Genomic DNA, 26,066 nt, shown 5'->3' with positions numbered 1-26,066 from the left:
GTCGTGTCCGACTCTTTGCGACCCCATGAATCGCAGCACTCCAGGCCTCCCTGTCCATCACCAACTCCCGGAGTTCACTCAGACTCATGTCCATTGAGTCAGTGATGCCATCCAGCCATCTCATCCTCTGTCGTCCCCTTCTCCTCCTACCCCCAATCCCTCCCAGCATCAGAGTCTTTTCCAATGAGTCAACTCTTCGCATGAGGTGGCCAAAGTACTGGAGTTTCAGCTTTAGCATCATTCCTTCCAAAGAAATCCCAGGGCTGATCTCCTTCAGAATGGACTGGTTGGATCTCCTTGCAGTCCAGGGGACTCTCAAGAGTCTTCTCCAACACCACAGTTCAAAAGCATCAATTCTTCGGCGCTCAGCCTTCTTCACAGTCCAACTCTCACATCCATACATGACCACAGGAAAAACCATAGCCTTGACTAGACGAACCTTTGTTGGCAAAGTAATGTCTCTGCTTTTCAAGATGCTATCTAGGTTGGTCATAACTTTCCTTCCAAGGAGTAAGCGTCTTTTAATTTCATGGCTGCAGTCACCATCTGCAGTGATTTTGGAGCCCAGAAAAATAAAGTCTGACACTGTTTCCACTGTTTCCCCATCTATTTCCCATGAAGTGATGGGACTGGATGCCATGATCTTCGTTTTCTGAATGTTGAGCTTTAAGCCAACTTTTTCACTCTCCACTTTCACTTTCATCAAGAGGCTTTTTAGTTCCTCTTCACTTTCTGCCATAACGGTGGTGTCATCTGCATATCTGAGATTATTGATATTTCTCCCGGCAATCTTGATTCCAGCTTGTGCTTCTTCCAGCCCAGCGTGTCTCATGATGTACTCTGCATATAAGTTAAATAAACAGGGTGACAATATACAGCCTTGACGAACTCCTTTTCCTATTTGGAACCAGTCTGTTGTTCCATGTCTAGTTCTAATTGTTGCTTCCTGACCTGCATATAGGTTTCTCAAGAGGCAGATCAGGTGGTCTGGGATTCCCATCTCTTTCAGAATTTTCCACAGTTTATTGTGATCCATGCAGTCAAAGGCTTTGGCATAGTCAATAAAGCAGAAATACATGCTTTTCTGGAACTCTCTTGCCTTTTCCATGATCCAGCAGATGCTGACAATTTGATCTCTGGTTCCTCTGCCTTTTCTAAAACCAGCTTGAACATCAGGAAGTTCACGGTTCACATATTGCTGAAGCCTGGCTTGGAGAATTTTGAGCATTACTTTACTAGCGTGTGAGATGAGTGCAATTGTGCAAAAGTTTGAGCATTCTTTGGCATTGCCTTTCCTTGGGATTGGAATGAAAACTGACCTTTTCCAGTCCTGTGGCCACTGCTGAGTTTTCCAAATTTGCTGGCATATTGAGTGTAGCACTTTCACACCATCATCTTTCAGGATTTGGAATAGCTCAACTGGAATTCCATCACCTCCACTAGCTTTGTTCGTAGTGATGCTTTCTAAGGCCCACTTGACTTCACATTCCAGGATGTCTGGCTCTAGGTCAGTGATCACACCATCGTGATTATCTGGGTCGTGAAGATCTTTTTTGTACAGTTCTTCTGTGTATTCTTGCCATCTCTTCTTAATATCTTCTGCTTCTGTTAGATCCATACCATTTCTGTTCTTTATCGAGCCCATATTTGCATGAAATGTCCCTTTGTTATCTATGATTTTCTTGAAGATATCTCTAGTCTTTCCCATTCTGTTGTTTTCCTCTATTTCTTTGCATTGATCGCTGAAGAAGGCTTTCTTATCTCTCCTTGCCATTCTTTGGAACTCTGCATTCAGATGTTTATATCTTTCCTTTTCTCCTTTGCTTTTGGCTTCTCTTCTTTTCACAGCTATTTGTAAGGCCTCCCCAGACAGCCATTTTGCTTTTCTTTTCTATGGGAATGGTCTTGATCCCTGTCTCCTGTACAATGTCACAAACCTCATTCCATAGTTCATCAGGCACTCTATCTCTCAGATCTAGGCCCTTAAACCTATTTCTCACTTCCACTGTATAATCATCAGGGATTTGATTTAGGTCATACCTGAATGGTCTACTGGTTTTCCCTACTTTCTCCAATTTAAGTCTGAATTTGGCAATAAGGAGTTCATGGTCTGAGCCACAGTCAGCTCCTGGTCTTGTTTTTGCTGACTGTATAGAGCTTCTCCATCTTTGGCTGCAAAGAATACAATCAATCTGATTTTGGTGTTGACCATCTGGTGATGTCCACGTATAGAGTCTTCTCTTGTGTTGTTGGAAGAGGGTGTTTGTTGTGACCAGTGCATTTTCTTGGCAAAACTCTATCAGTCTTTGCCCTGCTTCATTCTGTATTCCAAGGCCAAATTTGTCTGTTACTCCAGGTGTTTCTTGACTTCCTACTTTTGCATTCCAGTCCCCTATAATGAAAAGGACATCTTTTTTGGGTGTTAGTTCTAAAAGGTCTTATAGGTCTTCATAGAGCTGTTCAACTTCAGCTTCTTCAGCGTTACTGGTTGGGACACAGACTTGGATTACTATGATATTGAATGGTTTGCCTTGGAAACGAACAGAGATCATTCTGTCATTTTTGAGATTGCATCCAAGTACTGCATTTTGGATTCTTTTGTTGACCATGATGGCCACTCCATTTCTTCTGAGGGATTCTTGCCTGCAGTAGTAGATATAATGGTCATCTGAGTTAAATTCACCCATTTCAGTCCATTTCAGTTCGCTGATTCCTAGAATGTCGACATTCACTCTTGCCATCTCTTGTTTGACCACTTCCAATTTGCCTTGATTCATGGACCTGACATTCCAGGTTCCTATGCAATATTGCTCTTTACAGCATCGGACCTTGCTTCTATCACCAGTCACATCCACAGCTGGGTATTCTTTTTGCTTTGGCTCCATCCCTTCATTCTTTCTGGAGTTATTTCTCCACTGATCTCCAGTAGCATATTGGGCACCTACTGACCTGGGGAGTTTCTCTTTCAGTATCCTATCATTTTGCCTTTTCATACTGTTCATGGGGTTCTCAAGGCAAGAATACTGAAGTGGTTTGCCATTCCCTTCTCCAGTGGACCACATTCTGTCAGATCTCTCCACCATGACCCGCCCATCTTGGGTTGCCCCACGGGCATGGCTTAGTTTCACTGAGTTAGACAAGGCTGTGGTCCTAGTGTGATTAGATAATAACCTATATCAAAATATAAATTTTTCCAAATAATAGACCTAATTTGGCCCATCCCACTGCAACAACAGTAAACCTAGACCATCATTCTTCTGTATTGTCAGAACCATTAAGAAACAACCTCAAATTTGTGAAAAACAAATTTTCACAAAGTTCTTTTGTCTCTGATTTCATCTATAGTATTTAGGCCTTAAGCCAGTGACTTTAATTTTGAGAAGCTGAGAGCATAAGGAGAAAATAATAACAAACAAAAACATAGAACACATTACCAGTAACTTCTTAGCAAACAACCAAAAATTTTACATCAATACTCTTAAGTTTGAGAATATGTCTTTATAAAGAACAAAAATAAAGTAACTCATGTATTCTAAAGTGTATGAAATTCATGTTTAATATATTAAGTGCGAAACACAAACATTTTGTACAATCCTATCTACATGAAAAATGCAATGTAAAATACACATTACAATCACTAGAGGGATTATAAATGATTCTTCTTCTTTTTGCTTTTCTAGAAAGTCTACATTGTTCTAAAGTTAGCATACATTTATTTTAAAATCTGTTAAAAAAAAAAAAAAAAAAACACCAGATTCCTTCTTGAGGCTAAAGTATGTTCTTTCTTAGCAGAAAACCATCATTATGTCAGTCCTAAAATGGAAATCTTTCATTTTCACCTTTCTAGGTAATAAACAATGTGGTTTAAACCAAAACATAATAAAAAACCTATAGAAAAAAGAGGCTGAGTCAATGAATAAAATAACTATATTCTGACTGCTTAACTATGTACCACATTTTATTTAATAATCTCGGAAAGAAGGGGATAATTCAGATTTATACCAATTTACAGCCCAAGGTAAATTAGTAGCAGATTTAAGAATTGAATTTGTGCCTTTAGATTTCAAATCAAACATTCTTTATACCACACACCATGGCTGTGTCCTTTGTGGAATAAGGGATATTGTGTTTACCTACCATTTGTTGTTACGCCTCAAAAATAAAACAAATATCTATTTTAAAAGTCTCAGACATCTATTTCCTAAACTGCTACTACAGATCCTAATCACTGTCAAGTTTTCTTATAGCTTACAGGAAAAGAAAAATTTAGAAAATAGAATGTTAATCTCTGTTTCCCTTTCCCTTTTCTACTCCCTCCTCCCAAATTGTTTTTCTTGTAATATTATAGAGTATGAATCCAAAAAATATCCAGGGGTGACGATTAACACAAAAATTCCTTTACCATCCTAGGAGTCTGGGAATGGATTCAGATATATTAGATAAACTTTCTGTGCAGCTTTGAAACTAGGGCATAAAGAACCACCTGAGCCAAGAAGGGAGAAAGAAAGTGAACCAATAGTTTTCAACTATAGTATTTTTGTATTTAGAGAGAGAAAGAACTATTCATTTCTTAACTTGAAATTCTTCGATTTCTTCTTTTCTTGGCTTTTTTTTGGTGTGTGTGCGTTGGAGACAGGAGCTAGGGGCAGGGCTATGTGATGGTTTTCTTTCAGATATTACAGCATTTCCTTTCAAGACTAAACTAAGGTTCCTACGCAGGGTCAGCTGAACTGCTGCTCCTGAGTGGCCAGCCGAAAGCAGCATGGCGCACCATCCAGCACGAACAACTCAAACACTCGTCACGGCTTTCCTACTCCACACTCCAGGAATATCTGCCTGTTTCTTTCTCAGCTTAGCCTCTGCTCAACTTAGGCAGGAAAAGTATCTGAACTTTGGACTCAGTGAAAAGTGTGCCTCTATTTTTTCCCCTCCTTACTGAACAGGTGAACAGGTAACCTAGAAGAAGGAACAAATGAAAGCAGGAAGATCTATGCCACAGATGCTCTTTTGGTGCATATTTTCAAGTCTTTAACTGTCCTTCAAACAACATATGTGATTTTCAGAAGATGTTAACTATAAATTAACCATGAAGTATGCTGAGTGACATAAATAACTTTTCTACTATCATGACCATACTTTCCAATGGATTTCATAACTTGGACATTCGAGTTATCATGTATATATCTGTTCTACTTTCATGATTTACTTCTCCAGACTTTTGGTGAGGGGCAGGGGGGTGGTAGTCAAAGAAATGGAAAGAAAAAAACACTAAATATGACATAAAATTGACCTCGATTCTGAGAAACAACCAAATAGATGAGGCTGCCTGCTTGATCTTACATTCATTTAAATATATCACCTTTTATCAGTGCTGGTGAAAAACAGCAGCATCCTTTTATCTCTTGAGGCAGACATTTACAGGATGATATATATCGAAAAATTACATAAAGGCACACTAGTCCCAAAACAAATATCCAAAAATTCAATGAAGCTGTCCAGTAACAGCAACTAAAATAATTTTCTATGTATTATTTCCTTTGAGTTATTTTAAAAATAAGCAGCCAGCTATCCCTCTCTGGGCACTGTTAAGATGAGTTTGCCACAAAAGCCACTTATATTTTTAGAAGCCAAAGTCTTGACAAATCAGTCCCGAGGAACATAATTTGTTACACGCTGAAGAATGCCTGAAAACACAGACCTTGGTTAAAGAGGCTTCCGTATCTTTTTGTAACCCTTCCAAATGTAAGTATGTGGGAAGAATACTCATAAATTTAAGCTGAACCGAAACATTTAGAACATCTCCAATTTAGAACACATTAAAATGCGGTCTTTGAAGGAAATGAAAATGGCTTTAAACATATGAAAAGATGCTCATCATCACTTGTAAGAGAAATGTGAATTAAAAATGAAATATCATTTTTCACCCATCATATTGAGGGGAAAAATGTTTAATGAATCACTGTATGGCGAAATAGGCACTCTTACACATTGTTGATGCAAGCACAGAGTAGTATAACATCCTTGGCAGGCAATTTGTAAATGTCTATCAAAATCTAAATTCCACTTTGCCTTGGAGCCACGATTTTACTCCCAGGAATTTATCCTACAGATACACTCATCCATGTGCACAAACAACTATATAAAAGGTTATTCACTACAGCATCGTTGGTGGCCTGGAGGAAGACTCATTATATGTCATTTTGTATTGGATGTGTATTTACCTATTAAAAAAAATTAAAATTTGAGGGGAAGAGAATGTGATCTGTACTGTTTAGAAATTCAAAGTGTTCTGAACTCCCCTACAAAAGGAAATACTAAACCATCCTACACAAGATTCATTCCAGAACCCTGAGATCAAATGCTATGTTCAGATGGCTTGACACGGCTGCATTAGTGAAAGCTCCTTATCATAAGATCCCTTTGGCCCTTTAGTAACCAAAACCCTTTGTTGGGAGTCCACTGTGGGTCTGATTTCTACTTCACAATAAGTAGTGCTTCAAAAAATTCCAATTTATTCCTTGCAAAAACATATCAGATATAAATGAGACTGTCACTCTGAGAAACAGGACTGCATTATGCTGCAGACTTAACACAGACTGAAAGCATGTTCCCCATGTCTTCTCCAGCAAATCCTGCCAAATGGGCGTCTGAAACGTCCTATTGAAACAGGTGGTGTCTGAACAGAATTGGATTTCTGCCTATAGAAACCCTAGTTTTAACAACTGCTGTGGTTAGTTTTAATTTTCAGTCCTCAGAATTAACTGCTTGCCAGCGATTCAGAAATAGACTGAACAACATGTTTAGACCTTGCTCTGTTTAATTGAGGAAAGAAAGAAAGGGGAAAAAAAAAAGCCCACCAACACCCTACCACCATCCCATAAAAAACAACAGAACCAAAGCAGACCACTTGATTTCTAGGCCAAAAAAAAGGGAGCAGCTGTAAAACAAACTCAACTCTCTAAAGATGATTGTCCCTTTTGTGCCTTCTTCACAGAAGCACAAGATGTACATACATACTCGCTGAACACACTACTTAGGAAATCTAAGGGTTTTGAGAAACTTTTAATCTTCTGGAAATTTAGAATTAAGAACAATGGTAAGAATCGACCATTTTTCCAATGAAAATGGACATCTTAAAAAATGATATTGCCAACAGACCTCTGTTTTAATTTATACAACCAAAATACAAACAGCCAGAATGTAAATTCCTTGAAGAAAAATACAATGGGCTAATTCCCTTTAAACCCAATGGGTTGGTCACACTTGCTGGTGATAAAACACATATTCTTGTGAATAAAGCTAGGGTAGCTTACACTAAATAACGAACTTTTTCCACTGTACCTTTAAGTGCTTGATATAAGAATGGATAAAGCTCTAATTTTCTAGGCCAGCAATCAAATTAAAGGAATCCAGGGACTGGTTATCTACTATTGAGCTGCACAACATGGTTACCCATTCTCAATGAAGGCAACACTGTCTTGACCACTATACAGATGATGAACTGAGATTCAAAAACATGTAATAATTTTCCAAGGGTCATTCAGTTAAAAGATGACAGAGAAGAGGTTTTAATTTAAATCTGCCTGATTTCAAAATGTCTCCAATTGTCTCATACTCCCTCCCAAAAGAAAATTCAGAGAGATAAATTAATGAAATGACAAGTTTCAGTTATATGGCAAACATTGTACCATTGCTTTGCCAACACCCACATAAAAACTCATCCTCTCTCAATCAAAAGCGATGGATGTCAAATCCTCCTGCATTTTTCAGTGTGACTGAATTCCAGCTATTAAGAAGGTGATCAAGTAAACAGAGAGAAACCCATCTATCGTGATCGTAACTCCTTAAAAAAAAAAAATCCTGACATTGTAAAGAGCATATTTGAAAATCCTTCCACATGGATTCATCAGTGCATGGAAAAAAAAAAAAAAAGTATCTCAGTGAAAGTGAGAGTTGCTTCCCAATGGGGTACATTTGATCCTTTTGCTTATAACTCAAGTATAAATAGATGACATCAAGTCTGGCCTTCAGAAGTTTATAGCTCACTGTGCTCTACCTCTCCTACCAACCAAAGAAGAAAATAAGATCTCAAAATGAAGGCAATCTCCTTCCAGAAGTTCTTAGATTATTATTTTCCATTTTTAACCTCTGGCCTGGTTTAGTTACTAAGTTGTGTCCGACTCTTGCAGCCCCATGGACTGTAGCCTGCCAGGCTCCTCTGTCCATGGCATTTCCCAGGCAAGTATACTGGAATAGGTTGCCATTTCCTTCTCTGGGGGACCTTCCCAATCCAGGGATCGAACCTGTATCTCCTACATTGCTGACAAATTCTTTACCAACTGAGCCATAAGGGAAGCCCCTTTCTGACCCCTATCTTCTGTCTTTTTCTTACACAGGTCCCAGAGAGGCTAGCTCATAAACCAAATCTACAATTTCCCTATAAGCTCCAATGACATCTCTCATTTAGAGAAAAATAACTGCGTGTAAATAAAATCATTTTGTATTTCTGTATTCTCTGAAAATGATGCTTAAATCCAAAGATAACCTTTCCACAAATTTTTTTTCTCTTTTCTTTGAAAGCAATGATTCCTTAATTTTAGATAGCTATTCAAGAGAAGAACACAGATAGTATTAAGTTTCTTCCAAGGGGGAAGCGCACCAAGATTTCTTTGACACTATTTAGAAAAGAATTACAACTTTTTTTTTTAAGAAAAAAAAAAGAGTAAAAAGAAGAAAATCTCACTGCCCACCCCCCAAAAAGTTGTCATATAGCTTACAGGTTTATAGATTATGAAAATCTGCCATTTTTCAAGATTCTTCTGGCAAAATGTTCTTTGGAATCATTTTCTTCTGAAAGCTGAAAAGCACTTTCTAAGATGTTGCCAGCTCTAAAAACAACCTTTCTGATCCCTTGAAAAGCCAAGTTCTACTTTTAATAGTGCTATGTACTTTTGTTTTCAAAGAAAAAAGTGAAAAGAAGGAACTACAGCCAAATGATAAGTTTACTTTACTCGTGCCTCAAGCTATACATGATTTCACATAGTACATATGAAGAAGGGATCGATTTTTTTCCTTTAAAAACAACATATACCTCCATGGTACATATGCAATATTTAAATATGAGGAAAAACAGCACCCCCTTTCACCCCAGGCTCCAGTTAACAAAAATGTTTATACAAAGAAACAGTCATGGGCATAAGATTTTCTAAAGCAAAAACAAAAGCAAAAAAAGCAAAAACAAACAAGTGGAACTACATCAAACTAAAAAGCTTCTGCCCAGCAAAGGAAACCATCAAAAAAATGAAAAGAAATGGGAGAAAATACTTGCAAATCATATATCTGATAAGAGCTTAATATCCAAAATATATAAAGAACTCATACAACTCAATGGCCAAAAAAAAAAAAATTCAAACAGTATGATTTTTAAATGTCAGAGAATCCGAATAGATGTTTTTCCAAAGAAAATATACATATGACCAACAGGTGCATGAAACGTTACTTGACATCACTAATCATCAGAAAAATTCAAATCAAAATAAGCTATTACCTCATACCAGTAACAATGGCTATCACCAAGAAGACAAGAGATGGTAAGTGTTGACAAGAATGTGGAGAAAAGGGAACCCTTGTGTGCTGTTGTCAAGACTGTGAATCCTACAGTGCAGTCACTATGGAAAACAATATGAACCTTCCTCAAAAAATTAAAAATAGAACTACATATGAGCCAGCAATCACACTTCTGGGGACATACCCAAAGGACATTAAAACAGGATACTGAAGATATATCTGTCCTCCCGTGTTCACTGTAGCATTTCTCACAATAGCTAAGATATGAAATAATGCTAAAGCTGAAACTCCAGTACTTTGGCCACCTCATGCGAAGAGCTGACTCATTGGAAAAGACTCTGATGTTGGGAGGGATTGGGGGCAGGAGGAGAAGGGGACGACAGAGGATGAGATGGCTGGATGGCATCACTGACTCAATGGATGTGAGTTTGAGTGAACTCTGGGAGTTGGTGATGGACAGGGAGGCCTGGCGTGCTGCAAATCATGGGGTCCCAAAGAGTCGGACATAACTGAGCAACTGAACTGAACTGAACTGAAGATATGAAAATAACCAAAGTGTCCATCAACAGATGAATGGATAAAGATGATGTGGAGATTTGTGTATGTGCACGTGTGTACATAACAGAATATTATTCAGCCATGAGAAGGAAGGACATCCTCCCATTTACAACAACAGGGATGAACCTTGAGAATATTAGGCTAAGTGAAATGAGTCAGACAAAATGTATGATATCGCTTATATATACAATCTGAAAAAAGTTAAACTCATAAAAACAGAGGCCAGAATGGTATTTACCCAGGGGTGGGAGAGGGGAGGTGCGAGAGAAGGGAAGGTATGGATCAAAGAGCACACACTTCTAGTTATAAGATGAATAAGTTCTAGGGATCTGATGTGCAGCATGATGGTTAGAGTTACTAAATTATATATGTGAAATTTGCTAAAAGTCAAATGATAGAGAAATGGTAATTACCTGATGTGATGCAGGTGTTAGCTAATGCATGGTGATAATGATTCTGCAATACACAAGTGTATCAAATCAACATGCTATAACCTTAAGTTATACTCCATGAAGCTGGAGAAACAGATCTCCAGTCAAATCAAAACGGCTTATAAAATAGCTGACACCATGACAGAATGCATTGGACGCTACTTAGCAACTGAACAACAACAATGATAAAAATTAAAATGTCAGGTGAACAAAATATTAGGTATACAAAAATCTCAGTAAGACAGTTTAATAGTTCAGATTCTCTCATTTCCATCAAAGACTATTTTAACCCTCCCATGTGAAATGGACAGAATCTATGAGATTACTAGTATTTCAAATGAATTTTTAAATGTTAATTTTACTACAAAATTTACTCAAGTCAGTCACTTAAAGAACTTATGTCGAATAATGGGTGTGCTTGAGTACTTCACATTTTAGAGTTGTCAAGACACAATGTAAATCTAATGGGGGAAAACAGGCAGGCTTCGAATAGCACTTAAAGAAATACAAAGGAGGGAAGTTAGAAGTCAAGGAGGATAATTCTGAGATAAAAGCCGAGTAGAGAGAAAGACAGAAATCAACGAGAGACCTTATCAGGGTGCAGTGCTGCACTCTGCTGCATTATCACTGACCTGTAACCTCTTCTCCAGCTCACAAACAGCCCTTGAGTACTCCAGGACTAAGTGGATGTTTTAAAAAGTTCTTGTGTCATATTTACTTTTTCCGACGACCCTTATCAGAAGCCTGATGTACTCAAGCTCCATAATTCACATGCTTCAATTACCTACCTAACTACATACCCGAGAGGAATAACCAGAGGCGTAAAATGCCACCCTCTTAAAAAGAAACATAATGGGAATGATTAGGATTTAAAATGGACAGGCTCATTTTTAAGGGCATAGTCACAGATAAGTAGCATCAACACTGTGCTCTAGATAACTAAAAAGAATCAAATAGGGTTTGTTTAAAAAACACTCCTGAATAAATATATAATAAATCCCTAACTTTAAAATAAGTTGTATGACAAAAGCCCATTTCTTTACCAAGATACATTTCCCCATGAAGTACTATAAATGGTCATTCATTTCCAAAGCTGGCCCATCGATATCTATTTAACCCATAATCTACTGACATGCAATACAGTGTGGAATGAAATGTGGTAGAAGTTCTTGTAAAACTTCAGATGAATGTTGCCCTGTATAAAATCCAATTCTTTCCTACAAAGCTCTCAGGTAGAGTTTATCAGTGAAAGGAGACATCTTAAGAAGTTACCATCTACATACCCTTCATATAATAAGCTCATGAATGCAAAACTTCAAAAACATTTCAGTAAAACTAAAGGAAGGGAATCCTAAAGAATGCACTGGGAAAAAAAGGGGGAAAATATATATAATAAAAAAAGAAAACAACACACTGCAAAATGTTATGGGATCTGAACTGCCTACATAATATGACACAAGGAGTTCAGCTAAAGTAGAAGCTGATGGTCCCAGGAGCACTCAATGTTAAGTAGATTTCGACCCATGTTCGTCTGTGCAGCTGACTTCGCTGCAAGCAAACATTCCATGTTTATGAGAAATTCCACTTAAAAGTCTTTCCCTATCCTAGCCAATTCACATGGGCAAAAACTTACCATGCTAATTATCATTATCTTAAAAAGAAAAATCCATCTATTACCTACAAACAATTCAAACAAACAAAAATATGCTTTTAAATGAAAAATATGTAATTTGAATGAGTACATCTTTTCTATTAATTTTGACCTTAAAATTTGGACAATATAGTTTTTAATGTAACTTTCAATACACCAAAATAAAATTAAGGTACTGTTCTTAACTGAAAATAGTTTGGGTTTGGATTGCTGTCGAAATAAATCTGAACTGTGTAGACTACACATGCATGCTAATTCACTTCAATAGTGCCTGACTCTTTGTGACCCTATGGACTGTAGCCCACCAGACTCCTCTGTCCATGGGATTCTCCAGGCAAGAATACTAGAGTGGATTGCCACGCCCTCCTCCAGGGGATCTTTCTGACCCAGGGACCAAACCAGAGTCTCTTCGTTGTCTCCTGCATTGCAGGTGGATTCTTTATCACCGAGCAAGCAGGGAAGCCCAAATAAGACTATAAGGCTGTTCTAACCAATAATGTAATTTCAGACTCATACCTACTTAAAATATTGTTTGCTTACCTCTTCTTTTCAAACCATGAGTACACAGTGAGGTCATTAAGGTGCTTCATTTCTTTTACCTCTCTCAAAATACTATCATACTTCTTGACACACTGCTGCTGCTGCTGCTAAGTCATTTCAGTCCTGTCCAACTCTGTGCGACCCCAGAGACGGCAGCCCACCAGGCTCCGCCGTCCCTGGGATTCTCCAGGCAAGAACACTGGAGTGGGTTGCCATTTCCTTCTCCAATGCATGAAAGCGAAAAGTGAAAGTGAAGTCACTCAGTCGCGTCCGACTCTTAGCGACCCCATGGACTGCAGCCCACCAGGCTCCTCCGCCCATGGGATCTTCCAGGCAAGAGCACTGGAGTGGGTGCCATCGCCTTCTCCCTTGACACACTAGGAACTAGCTTTTTATGGGAAGGCTTTCCACAAGAAGACAGAATCACTTACCCCTCCTGCCTTCAGCAACTTTCTTCTGAACTCCTCTGTGGGATTGTTGAAAGTCAGTTTTTCACAGCGGAGGTGATTCACTGGTGGATGGCCTTCAAGATGCAGGAATAAGTCATAATCAAAGCGAACTTTCTTAGGTTCCTCCTAAAAGTTAAAAAAAAAAAAAATAAGAACACAGAGAGTTAGGCATAAATAGAGATTTAAAGCAAAAGTTTACTTCTGATAAGGATCAGAAAAGACCCAGAGGTCTAACAGCTACAGTGTCAAAGAAGTACCGGGGGAAAAAAATCATCATGGAACTATCTACAAAGCAAAATGGAAACATCTGAAAAATTAGTTTTTCTTTGAGGAAAACTGAAAAGAATAAATTCATCATCTTTCTTGCAATCTCTCAAGAGGTATAACACCACTAACACAGTCACTCAACTGGAACCCTAAGACACCCCTGAAGCCACTCTTCCTCCCCTGACTCTACCACCCTACACCCATCATCAAGAGCTGCCATTTTCTCTTTTAAAATATTTCCTGAAGAAGCCCTCTAACCCATAACTGGCATGCTCTTACACATTGCCCAAACTACTATAAAATCCTTCCTCGAATAGCTCTTCCCACTTCAGGATAGATTATCAATTCCTTCTTCATTCAGGCCTCCAAATTATCCATATGAAACAAAAACCTAGCCATTTTCACTCCTTGATTAAAATCTCACAAGTTCCCAGTGCCATCAGAATAACAATCTGAGCTCACCTATACGCCACTTAGGAGAAGGCAATGGCACCCCACTCCAGTACTCTTGCCTGGAAGGTCCCATGGACGGAGGAGCCTGGAAGGCTGCAGTCCATGGGGTCGCTGAGGGGTCGGACACGACTGAGCAACTTCACTTTCACTTTTCACTTTCATGCATTGGAGAAGGAAAAGGCAACCCACTCCACTATTCTTGCCTGGAGAATCCCAGGGATGGCGGAGCCTGGTGGGCTGTCTATGGGGTCGCACAGAGTCGGACACGACTGAAGCGACCTAGCAGCAGCAGCACATGCCACTTAGGATTTTCAACATCTACTCTTGGTTCCGAGTCTCACCATAGCCTTTCCACCCATCTGATGGTCTAGCCACATGCTGTGGTGGGTTGCTCCCAGATTTCACTCATTCTCAGTTAACTCTGGGTTTCACTCTTGCTTTACATTACTATGGTCATTGTCTACCTCCATTTCTCCACCTTCTGCTTTACATGGGTAACTTCTACTCATCTCTCTCTCTTCAGGTTTTACTGGGAAGGCTTCTCTGAACTCTGATCCTAACTACCTCTCCTCTGTTCTGTGTGCCTCTCTCTCTTATCCTTGCCACGTCTTAGAATAACTCTCTTCTTACTATCTCCCTTTACCCTGCTGGATCATAAGATGTTTGCAAGTAGGAATAATGGCTGGGTCATCACTGTACCCTCAACAACTAGCTTAGTGCCCTGTGCATCGTAAAAATGCAATAACGCCTGTGAAATGAATGAACATGTGGCATTTTCCTGGAGGACAAAACAGCACCATATCCAAGAGAACACAATAATTATAATTCCATGATACTCAAGGTTCTACTCTCCAGCCATTACTTTAGCTAGCTAAACATCTAAACCTTTCCTGATTCTCAGGCATCCACAGGGAAATGAATACTCAGCATAATAATAACAATAATATGTTTTTTAACATTGATCTCATTTAATTCTCATAGCTCTCCTTAGGGTCAGTTGTCAGCTCTGTTTCACAGATAAGGAAATTAAAACACTTAGAATTTATTACTTTTTATATAAGTCCTTGTGTATTATAGATATTAACCATCTTTGTGAAATGTTACATTTTTTCCATTTGTCATTAGCTTCGCCATTTTACTTTTTTAATAACAGCTATTTATGTTTTTTTAATAATAGCTTTATTGAGAAATAATTCACATATCGTAAAATTTACCCATTAGGAGTGTAATACTTACTGGGTTTTAGTACATTCACAGAGTTATGAAATTATCACCACCTTCTAATTTCAGATTTCCATCACTCCAGAAAGATATCTCAAACTCTTTGGTAGTCATTACCCAGTCCCCCAGATCCTGCATCCCCTGGCATCACTAATCTATTTCTGTTTCTATGGGGTTGCTTATTCCAGACATTTTGCATAAATACATGAACATACATAAAATATGTACACAATATTTTGTGATCTTTTGTGACTGGCTTCTCATACTCAGCATGATGTTTTTGAGGTTTATCCATGTTGTAGCATCTGTCAGTTCCTTTTTACAGCTGAATAATAACACATCATATGGGTATTCTTGGTTTTGGTTATCCATTTGTTGGTAAATAGAAATGTGAGTTGTTTCCATTTCTGGCCATTATGAACAATGCTGCTAAATTTCTCCTGGGTATACACTTAGGAGTGCAATTTCTGGGTAATAAGGTAATTCTATGTTGCACATTTTTTAGGAACGACCTTACTGTTTTCCAGGGTGACCGCACCATTTTAAAATCCCACCAGCAACATGAGGAATTTGTGTGTTTTTTTAAATACAGTATTTTCTAAAACTACACAGTCAAATAAACAATGTTTTTCTTTTTCGAAAAAGAGTTTGTTATATTACTAACACATAACATAACCAAGTGATTTGAACCCAGTTCTTTTGACTAAAAAGTCTTAGCAACTAAAACTGTCAGAATGTAGGCATTACCTACTACATATTCATGGGTCTCACCTCTTCATTCAAACTTACCTAAATCACAGTCTCTACTCATTCACTGACTGTCTCTCACTTCTATTACTCATCTGGCAGAAAACTTGCTACTTCTTTCCTTGATCAGAATGCCATTCTCTCTCAGGGTGCCATTTTCCTCACACTTACTGGCATTCCTTCTTAGTTTTCATCACAAGCTGCTGCGTTTCCTTTTTCATTGACTCTTAAATGCCCTTTAATTTTTCGCAAAGTTCCCCAGGGAGACAACACCCACTTACAGGAAGTTAGTTCCTCCAATATGACCATGACTCCCCTCTCTTTACCTCCAGCCCAGTACCTGACTCCCTTTGCACGTGTTCCAGTCTAACCACACCTCCACTGGGATGAACCGCAGCAGCAGCAAAGCCATGCATTATCCTAAACTGAAGTTATCTTCATGTGTCCTTTCCCCTATACTCTATACGATGGCAAGCAGAAACCAAGGCTAACATACACAAAAATCATCCGAAACACTTCCTTCTCGCTTACTCATCACAGTCAAACTGCTTCTGAGGTCTATTCAGAATTCCTCCTGAGGAGCTCTCAAATCTATCCCCAGTGCTCTAGTCACCCTAACCGCTGCCTGAGCTTGGACCTTGACCATTCCTCATCTGGTTGCCTCTGTTTTTAAACTTACCCCTTTCTACTACCCACAATGACAAGAGAGTGATCTTTCTAACACAAAAGTAAGATTACTTCTTCCTACTGACATAAAAGCCTTTAATGGCTCATCATTTTCTACAGGATAAAATCCCACTTCCTGGTAATAACCATTACAGTCTTTTAATACCTTTCCTGCATTCCCTTTGTGCTCTTACTATGCTCTGTCCTTTCACAAAGGTGAAGCACTTGCTGTTCCCCAGTGTTTCCTACTATCTCAATTTGCCTTTCACATATAGTCTTCCCCATTGTCAAAAATGTTTCCCCTCCCAGCAGACAGACTCATCATTCAAGACCTAACTGAAGCAAGAACTCCTGTGAAAAGTCTCCCAAACCTTCCCAACCCATCTGAATTAGACACCCTTGTTAGAGCATTCCTTTACTAATGTAATTATCATAATCATTTTTTTTAGCTTATCTGCCTTTTCTCTGAATTGAAAATAGTCATTATAACCATAGAATTCATTTGAAAAATAAGAAGGGCCATTTTCTATCTTACAATTGGGAATGCAAATTGGTAAAGCCTTTGAGAAGACACACTAGCAATATCTATCAACATACTAAATGCATACAATGTTTAACTCAGTAATTCTGCTTCTAAGAATCTTCTCCACAGAAATACTCAAATATGTGTGCAAAGGTACATAAATGTAGATATAGATGTAAAATACAATGTTCGAGGTAGCATTGTTTATAGTAGACAAAAAATGTGGATAATCTGCATGATATCATTACCATGGCATACCATGCAGATATTTCCAAAAACTTGGAAAGGCGTATCACTAGGGGAATTAAAGGCAAGTCACAGGAAAATATTAAAATGTGATATATTATGCTCTTGCCAAGCTCTACACAGACATATTTTTTTATCTATGCAAATGCATGGGGAGAAAACTGGAAAGGCCATACCAAATAGTTAACAATGATCAAATGAAGTGAAAGGAATAACGCCTAAGTTTTAGTCCATTCACTTTTCCTAGCAGTATATTCCTGCACACTTTTTAAAGGAACAAAAAATAGACTGATGAATATAATAATTACCAGAAGAAAAAGAGTGAGGTAGTAACATCACTTTACAGTTCATATCAGTTTAAAACCAAGAGCAAAAAGAAGAAAAAAAAATCACTTTTCAGTAAAACTAAGGCTAAATGAACACAGAAAGTGGCTATCTTTGCATGAATCCTAAGGGCAAGTTTCTTTTAAAATTTTTTATAGTACCCATAATATAAATGAAATACAATATTTTAATATAAATAAAAATAAAAGTACCCATAAATGTGTGTTCTGACCAACTGAATATCTTTCTCAGAGGGCTGACATCAATCTAACATCAATCTATGCTCCATAGAAAAGATTTTTCTTCAAAGTTCAAACAAGGAAGCATGTACTTATTCTCCATATAAAACGAATACATTTCCTAGAGGTTGGAAATCTGGTTTTGGCAACATTAAATTATTCCTCTCAGTCTGCTTCAGACCTTGACATTTACTTATGTACTTTTCTGAGGACAGAATGAAAGAGAGAAGCATGGGATTTTTTTCAAACCTGAAGTGCTACAGTCAATTATGTTTCAGTGGGCCTGTTGGTTTAGTTTCTGAAATACACATGATTCTCACAGATAGGCTTGTTTCATTGCATACAACCACAAAATAAGAGAAGAAACAAACAAGAACTCAAAACAAGCACTGACACTCCACCACTCCTCTTGACTCTGACCTCTCAAATAAGTGAGCAAAACTGAAGACAAGCTTATTGTAAGCAGGAAAAGTACTAGGATGGAGATGGGACCAAGGACAGGATGATATATACTGAAAACGTGGTGGCAGGCCCCTTCCAACACCAAGTGCAGGTCTTTTGCTGCTTTCTCTCATCCCCTATGAAAACTTGAAATAATACTTTTTTTTTATAAACCATTATTATAATGGATGTTCTTTCTACAAGACAGAGTTAAGTAAACTCCAGGGATAAATACAATGATATACACTCAAAAGAAATGAAATGAACATTCTGGAGAAATGGCCCAGACCTACTAAATTTTCACCCATGGGTCATTTCAGTAGGAAGAGAAATACGAAATATATCCAGCTTGGAGATCCAGAATAAAAGACAGCAAAATTTTGGTTTCTAAGATAGTCTAAGATAAATTAAGAGAGATGACCCAGTAATAATTTTCAAGAATCAAGAACATACAGAAAAGTACTTAAAATACTACACCCATGCATTTTCCACTGAGTTTAAACAGATAATAACACTTACACCATGTTAGTTTGCCTTTTTCTCTAAAGAAATAAGTTTTATAAATACAGGCCTTTCCATCCCTCTTCCCCCAGTAAGCCATGCCCTTTGGTTCCTGTGCTGTCCTTTCCACTCAGGCTCTTGTACTACATATGTGTGTCTCTGTAACCTCATGTATTCTTGCCTTCACACATAAGTGATGGCTGCATACATAAGTGATACCGTAACCGTATATAACGACTTCTGTAACATTTAAGTCATCATTTTTGTTTTATAGACATGTCCATCTTGCTACATTAATTGCTAGATAGCGGTGTGTGCATTATTAACCCATCAGTAATTAACCCCCATCTCTACAATTAGGTATATCCTGGCACAGTGGTAAAGAATTCGTCTGCCAATGCAGGAGACCCAAGGGATGTGGGTTCCATTCCTGAGTCAGGAAGATTCCCCTGGAGGAGGAAATGGCAACTCACTCCAGTATTCTTGCTAGGAAAATTCCATGACAAGAGGAGCCTGGTGGGCTACAGTCCATGGGGATGCAAAGAGTTGGGCACAACTGAGCACATGTATGTATGTATGTATGTATGTATGTATGTATGTACTTTTTCATATTATAAACACTGAAATACTTTTCATTGTGCACCTGGGGGCGGGGGGAGGGAAATGGCAATTATTAAGTATAAAATCTTAAAGAAAATCTACTAGAAAATCAGATCAGATCAGTCGCTCAGTCGTGTCCGACTCTTTGCGACCCCATGAATCGCAGCACGCCAGGCCTCCTTGTCCATCACCAACTCCCGGAGTTCACTCAGACTCATGTCCATTGAGTCAGTGATGCCATCCAGCCATCTCATCCTCTGTCGTCCCCTTCTCCTCCTGCCCTCAATCCCTCCCAGCATCAGAGTCTTTTCCAATGAGTCAACTCTTCACATCAGGTGGCCAAAGTACTGGAGTTTCAGCTTCAGCATCATTCCTTCCAAAGAAATCCCAGGGCTCATCTCCTTCAGAATGAACTGGTTGGATCTCCTTGCAGTCCAAGGGACTCTCAAGAGTCTTCTCCAACACCACAGTTCAAAAAGCATCAATTCTTCGGTGCTCAGCCTTCTTCACGGTCCAACTCTCACATCCATACATGACCACAGGTAAAACCATAGCCTTGACTAGACGAACCTTTGTTGGCAAAGTAATGTCTCTGCTTTTAAATATACTATCTAGGTTGGTCGTAACTTTCCTTCCAAGGAGTAAGCATCTTTTAATTTCATGGCTGCAATAACCATCTATAGTGATTTTGGAGCCCAGAAAAATAAACTCTGACACTGTTTTCACTGTTTCCCCATCTATTTCCCATGAAGTGATGGGACCGGATGCCATGATCTTCGTTTTCTGAATGTTGAGCTTTAAGCCAACTTTTTCACTCTCCATTTTCACTTTCATCAAGAGGCTTTTGAGTTCCTCTTCACTTTCTGCCATAAGGGTGGTGTCATCTGCATATCTGAGGTTATTGATATTTCTCTCAGCAATCTTGATTCCAGTTTGTGTTTCTTCCAGTCCAGCGTTTCTCATGATGTCAACTTATCTGGACACTAAATAGAATACCTACTAAACAGTGGTCAGCCAACATGTCTATTTCACACTGGCTCCCAAGGAATAACTATTTTTCATCTCAAGTGCATTTTTATTCTTTCATATTTTAAGAAATTGAAACTTCCTCACAAGTGAATAAATAGTATGTCTTTCAGTCACAAGAGTTGCTCCCCAAATTACCAAGAAGGCCACATTTGAGTGTGGCCACGTGTTACACACATTACTTGCTGCCTCTTCATCCTGCATTTATTTTCTTTTTAAATCAGGTGGATGAGGAGATTCCAATTATTTCTGTAAAGAAGGGAACTTGGCAGTTCCTGAAGAAATGAGAGCTTGTAAAAGTGACCAGAGAAGTTAAGAACAAAGTAGGAGGCAAGATACTTCATTGCAGCATTATTTTCAAACTAAAGCTTTCAATGTACCTTTCATATACTGCCGGTAGAAATGTAAAATAGTACAGTCATTTTTGGAAAACAGTTTGGCAGTTCTTCAAAAAGTTAATTTAAACACAGAGTTACCACACGACCCAACAACTCCACCTAGGTATACGCCCAAGAGACTTGAAAACGTATATCCATGCAAAAACTTGCATGTGAATGTTCACAGCAGCAGTATTCATACAGCAAAGATGGAAACAAGTCAAATGTCCATCAAATTATGAATACGAATATAAATAAAATATGGCATATACAGTGGGATACATTATACAATGGAACAGTATTCAGTTATAAAAAGGAGCAAGTATCGGTACATCCCATAACGTGGATAAACCTTGAAAACACACTAAATGAAAGAAGCCAGACACAAAAGGCCACACATGGTATGGTTCCATTTATAGGAACTGACCAGAATAGGATATTACATAGAGAAAGGAAATAGATGAATGGCTTAAAGGAAACAGATTCAGCCCAGGAGTTGGGAGAGGAAGAAATGAGGAGCAGTTGCTGATGGAGGCAGGGTTTTCTTATGAGGTGATGAAAATGTCCTAGAATTAAACACTGGTGATGTTTGTACAATATATTAAAACCCACAGAGCTGTACACTTTTAAAGGATGAATTTTATGATGTGTAAGTTATATCTCAATTTTTTAATGAAGGAAAAAAAGAAAGCTAAAAACTAATTTCTTAAGGGAAATCTTGAAATGAGAAAAAAACAAATCTATACCTCAGCGTGAAAGCATGTCTTATGAATAGACAGAGCACATCTCACCAAATTTTGATGTGATGAAAAACATGTGAACATTTTAGTGATATTACTACTGAGGAAGGTAATTATCCTGGCAAAGAGTGACTTCTGCTAAGGAACAGAAGTTAAGAGAATTGCCAATGGAGAGAAAGACCTAGATTAAGAATCTGGTTTTAACACTTTCCAACTGTGTGTGGCCTTGGACAAGCCATGTAATCTTTCCATGACTCAGTTTCCTCTCCTGTAGAGTAGGAATAATAACCTCTCAAAAGTTCTTATAAACCAGCTGAATAAAGTAACATATGTAAAAGGTTTAGCAAACTGCCATGGACAAAGTAAATACTCAAATATTTACACAGAAATAGATTATGTGTAATACTGTGTAATACCACCAAATAATGTTCCCAAAATACAAACATACAGAAAAACAATTTAAAAGGGTAACGTGTAGGAGGATCAGGGAGCAGCAATGTGGCACACGAGGAAACTGGCTTTTGAAAAAAATTTTTAAATATGGAAAATAAAATCTACCCCTGTTTTCTACACATTCCAACTTTTAAGGATAGTTTCATTAGAGCTTATTTAAAAGCAAATTATCTCTTAATCACAAAAAGGCTTTTATTAAACCGAAGGCTGAACCTTCTATACATTGAAAAAGTCAGTGGAGGGACTTTCATGGTGGTCCAGCGGTTAACACTTCACTTTCCAATGCAGGGGATATGAGTTCGATCCCTGGTCAGGGAGTGAAGATCCCACATGCCTCTCCGTCAAAAAACCAAACCATGAAACAGAAGCAATATTGTAGCAAACACAACAAAGACTTAAAAAAAAAAAGCCAATGGAACACAATATTGCAATCAACTATACTTCAATTAAAAGGAAAAAGAAAAAGTTGGTGAGGCAGTATTCCAGGAGTGGCTTATCAGGGTTTTCATACTCACTGGTGTTTGTTTACCTGGAAGGCCAGTAAAGATGCAGATTTCCAGGCCCCATCCCAGAGATTCTGATTCAACAGATCTGGGATAGAGCCTGAGAATCTCATTTCCAACCAGCTCTTGGGTGATGCCAATGCTGCTGGTCCAAGCACCAGACTGTGGAGCACTAGCTTGGATGACACAACATTCTAATAGCTCAATTCTTTTTTTTTAAAAAAGTGAATTATCTCACTTTGGGGCAGGTTTTAGGAACTATGATTACCTTAGTAATCAGGAAAGGAATGAAAGAAAGAAACAGGGTGATTAAAAATAACAGCTAGTATTTACTAAGTGCTTACTTACATATGAAGCATCATTCTAAATACTCTACATTGCTTTATTTGATCAATTCCTCTGAGCCACTTTACGAGGTAGGTACTCTTATCCTATCCCCATTTTATAAATAAGGACAGTCAGCCCCATAGAGGTTGAGCAATTTGTCCAATATTATATAGTCTGTGTGTTTTGCCATATATGCACTGCTGAAATTTTTTAAATCCAGTAGAATTCATAATTTCCACTTCTGATATAACCAGAGAAGGCAATGGCAACCCACTCCAGTACTCTCACCTGGAAAATCCCATGGATGGAGGAGCCTGGTAGGCTGCAGTCCATGGGGTCGCTAAGAATCAGACATGACTGAAGCGACTTAGCAGCAGCTGATGTAACTGTATATTTGTGTGTTCTGTGTGTGTGTCAGATAAAGATCAAATAAAGAAAAATAAAAGACAATTCTTCAAAAGTCTCAAAATTCTAGAAGTATGAAAATGAGAAAAAGATCATTTCACTGAAAAGCCATAATTTCTCTTTTCTATTTTACAAACATATATTAATCTTCTTTTTCAAATTGACAATCAATCTTCTCTTAAAAGAGACATTTAATGAATTTCACATAATCTGACTCTTCAGAACTGAAATTATCTTTCTCTAGCCACTTCCTCTTTATTTAAGGACAACAATAGCCAAAATTCCTAGAAGATAAATTTAACATTTTTTAAAAACCATCTGGTGATCAAAGTGCTTATAAATCAAACTATTTTAAACATTGTTTGGTTAATGAAGGATCTTCTATTGAAAGATTAATGAGTAAAGATTACATACCTTGTTTTTAAAATAAACCTCAATTGGCAAAATGAAACCAGCATACCCAGATTCTTCTACTTTGTAAGGTGGATCTTTGCACACTGAAACATTAAAAAAAAAAACAAAAAAGAATATGTGAGATGAGAGTTATAGGCAAAAAGACATTCTTCTTTCCTTTAAAAACAAGAAAAAATAAATAAATAAATCCCATCCTTCCACCTACATCGTTCTCAATTTTCATGCCACCTGGCCAAGCCCCAGCTAACTCTGAGTTATTCTTTATTTCTTGTTTAGAATCTACAATAATAATCAGATCAGGTCAGATCAGTCACTCAGTTGTGTCCGACTCTTTGCGACCCCATGAATTGCAGCATGCCAGGCCTCCCTGTCCATCACCAACTCCCGGAGTTCACTGAGACTTATGTCCATCTATAAATCAAATACATTAATTATTTATCCAAGTCTTGATAAGGGATAGAGCATCAGTGTCAGCCACGGTCATGAATGACTTGACCTCAGTTGTTAAACCCTGCCCTAATGCTTTAGGGAAACTGAGGACAGATCCTTGTGACCCAAAGCTTGAAATCAATTATCAGTTTCCTAACAAACATACTATCTATGTCTAGTCTGTGATGTATATCACTCTACCCCAAACCTCTCAGTTCTCTGAGATATCCTTATTTTCATATCAAAAAGTGGCAAGATCACCCTCCTTCCTTAGAAAAATCCCAAACCCAGTATCTCCCAATGTCATTAAGACTCACTATTCTCCATTACCTCCACCAAAGAATATTTACTGAAATATTGTGATACATATAAACACTTCAAATCTATTTATATCATAAGAATATATAAGAAACAATACGGTTTTTGTATTCTTATGAAGAAAGACTTATTTAGACTTGGGAAATGAGATATGCCCTATGAGCTAAATATGATTCACCCCACTAAAATTTCCATTCATTCAAAATCAATCACAAGCCAACTGAAACTATGCTAGCTAAGGCTGCATATTGGTAGTCAATATCACAAAGAAGTCGAAATGTACATGTTGTACATCAGGACCATACAGCACGTAACCCAGGTCTGCAGGGCTCCAATCTACCTTTTCAACCTTCCTCCTTTTGTTAGCCATCAAACCTCTTATGCTGGATCCAACTGCACTGATTCACCACCAACAGGCCCAGTATTTCCCACCTATGATCGGTCCTCTTCCTGTCTCTCATTCTTTGATTCTACTCTTATTATCTTCTGCTAGTTCCAATCCCAGTTTCCTTATAAAACCTTTCCAGCCCACAAGGTACTATCATCTCTTCTCTCTTTACCTTTCTGAAGTATTAACTGTCTGAAGCACTGATTTGACACTTAACAGACTTCCTTTTTATCATATATTCAGGGACCTCATCTCTAATTCCCTTTCACTCCTTAAGGACAGAAACATTTGCTCAGGAACATGAAGAGTGTCCAGGGCTCGGGTACACCTGGATGCCAATCTGGGATCCATCTCGAATTAGCCAGGCCACCTTTGCAAAGTTACACCAGTCGTCTGAGCCTCAGGTGCCTCATCTGGACCATGTAAGGGTCAAACAGGATGATGTATGTGGAAGACTCAGCAAAGGTCCTGGCACACACAAGTTCTTAAGATGCGACAGAAGCGAGGCAGGAGCTCTAACCTGTACAATATCCAATGGTCACGTAACTTTTTCCAATGAAAACAGAAAAAAGAAAACAAGTACAAAGCCCTGGATTTGGATTAGAAGACTGAATTCCATGGCCCTGGACTAAGGATTCTCTAGACAGCTCCAGCTCCATTCCTTTTAAAAGGGAGGGACAGGTATACAGTGCTATATTTAAAATGGATAACCAACAAGGACCTACTGTATAGCACAGGGAACTGCTTAATGTTATGCGACAGCCTGGACGGGAAGGGAGTTTGGGGGAAAATGGATACATGTGTATGAACGGCTGAGTCCCTTGGCAGTCTACCTGAAACACTATTAATCGGCTATACTCCAATATAAAGTAAAAGTTTAACGTAAAATAAAAGAAAGGGAACATGAGTTAAATAAACAATTTTTAAAAGAGAGAAAGAACACCATGCGTACATTGTAAGCACGGCTGTCAAGACTCAAGAAGATTACATATGTGGGGAAATACAAGTCTAAGGCATTTTTAATGCAGAAGATGAGGACGATGTACCTAAAAATTGGTTAGACATTCCACGAATACAAATACGATTACAAACAGTTATACTGAAGACAGGATTTTAACATTAGGCTATCTCCTGTAGCCCACTTTGGGAAAATTTCCCCAAACTGACATCAGAAGTAAATGATGAATGAGGCATCTCATCTGACCTTACAAGTTTCTCTAATAAAAAATGAAAAAAGCAAAAGGACTCAGAGTGGCTTCAGC

General features: G+C 38.2%; 1 protein-coding gene across 2 annotated transcripts in view; it reads right to left on the bottom strand.

Moving 5' to 3' along the window:
- MLLT3 (MLLT3 super elongation complex subunit) overlaps nucleotides 1–26,066 on the bottom strand; it is a 291,112-nt gene that overhangs the window by 106,370 nt on the left and 158,676 nt on the right. For both annotated transcript variants that reach the window (XM_019965889.2, XM_019965890.2), the window contains exons 3-4: nucleotides 23,670–23,752; nucleotides 13,179–13,322 (exon numbers count right to left, since the gene is read on the bottom strand). In XM_019965889.2, the coding sequence (XP_019821448.2) occupies nucleotides 13,179–13,322; nucleotides 23,670–23,752 (227 nt within the window). The remainder of the gene's footprint in view (nucleotides 1–13,178; nucleotides 13,323–23,669; nucleotides 23,753–26,066) is intronic.

The sequence above is a fragment of the Bos indicus genome, chromosome 8 (genome assembly GCF_029378745.1).
Source record: "Bos indicus isolate NIAB-ARS_2022 breed Sahiwal x Tharparkar chromosome 8, NIAB-ARS_B.indTharparkar_mat_pri_1.0, whole genome shotgun sequence".
Classification (NCBI taxonomy): Eukaryota; Metazoa; Chordata; class Mammalia; order Artiodactyla; family Bovidae; genus Bos; species Bos indicus.
Note: the sequence above shows the minus strand (reverse complement) of the source record. Positions and strands in the feature narration are given on the sequence as shown.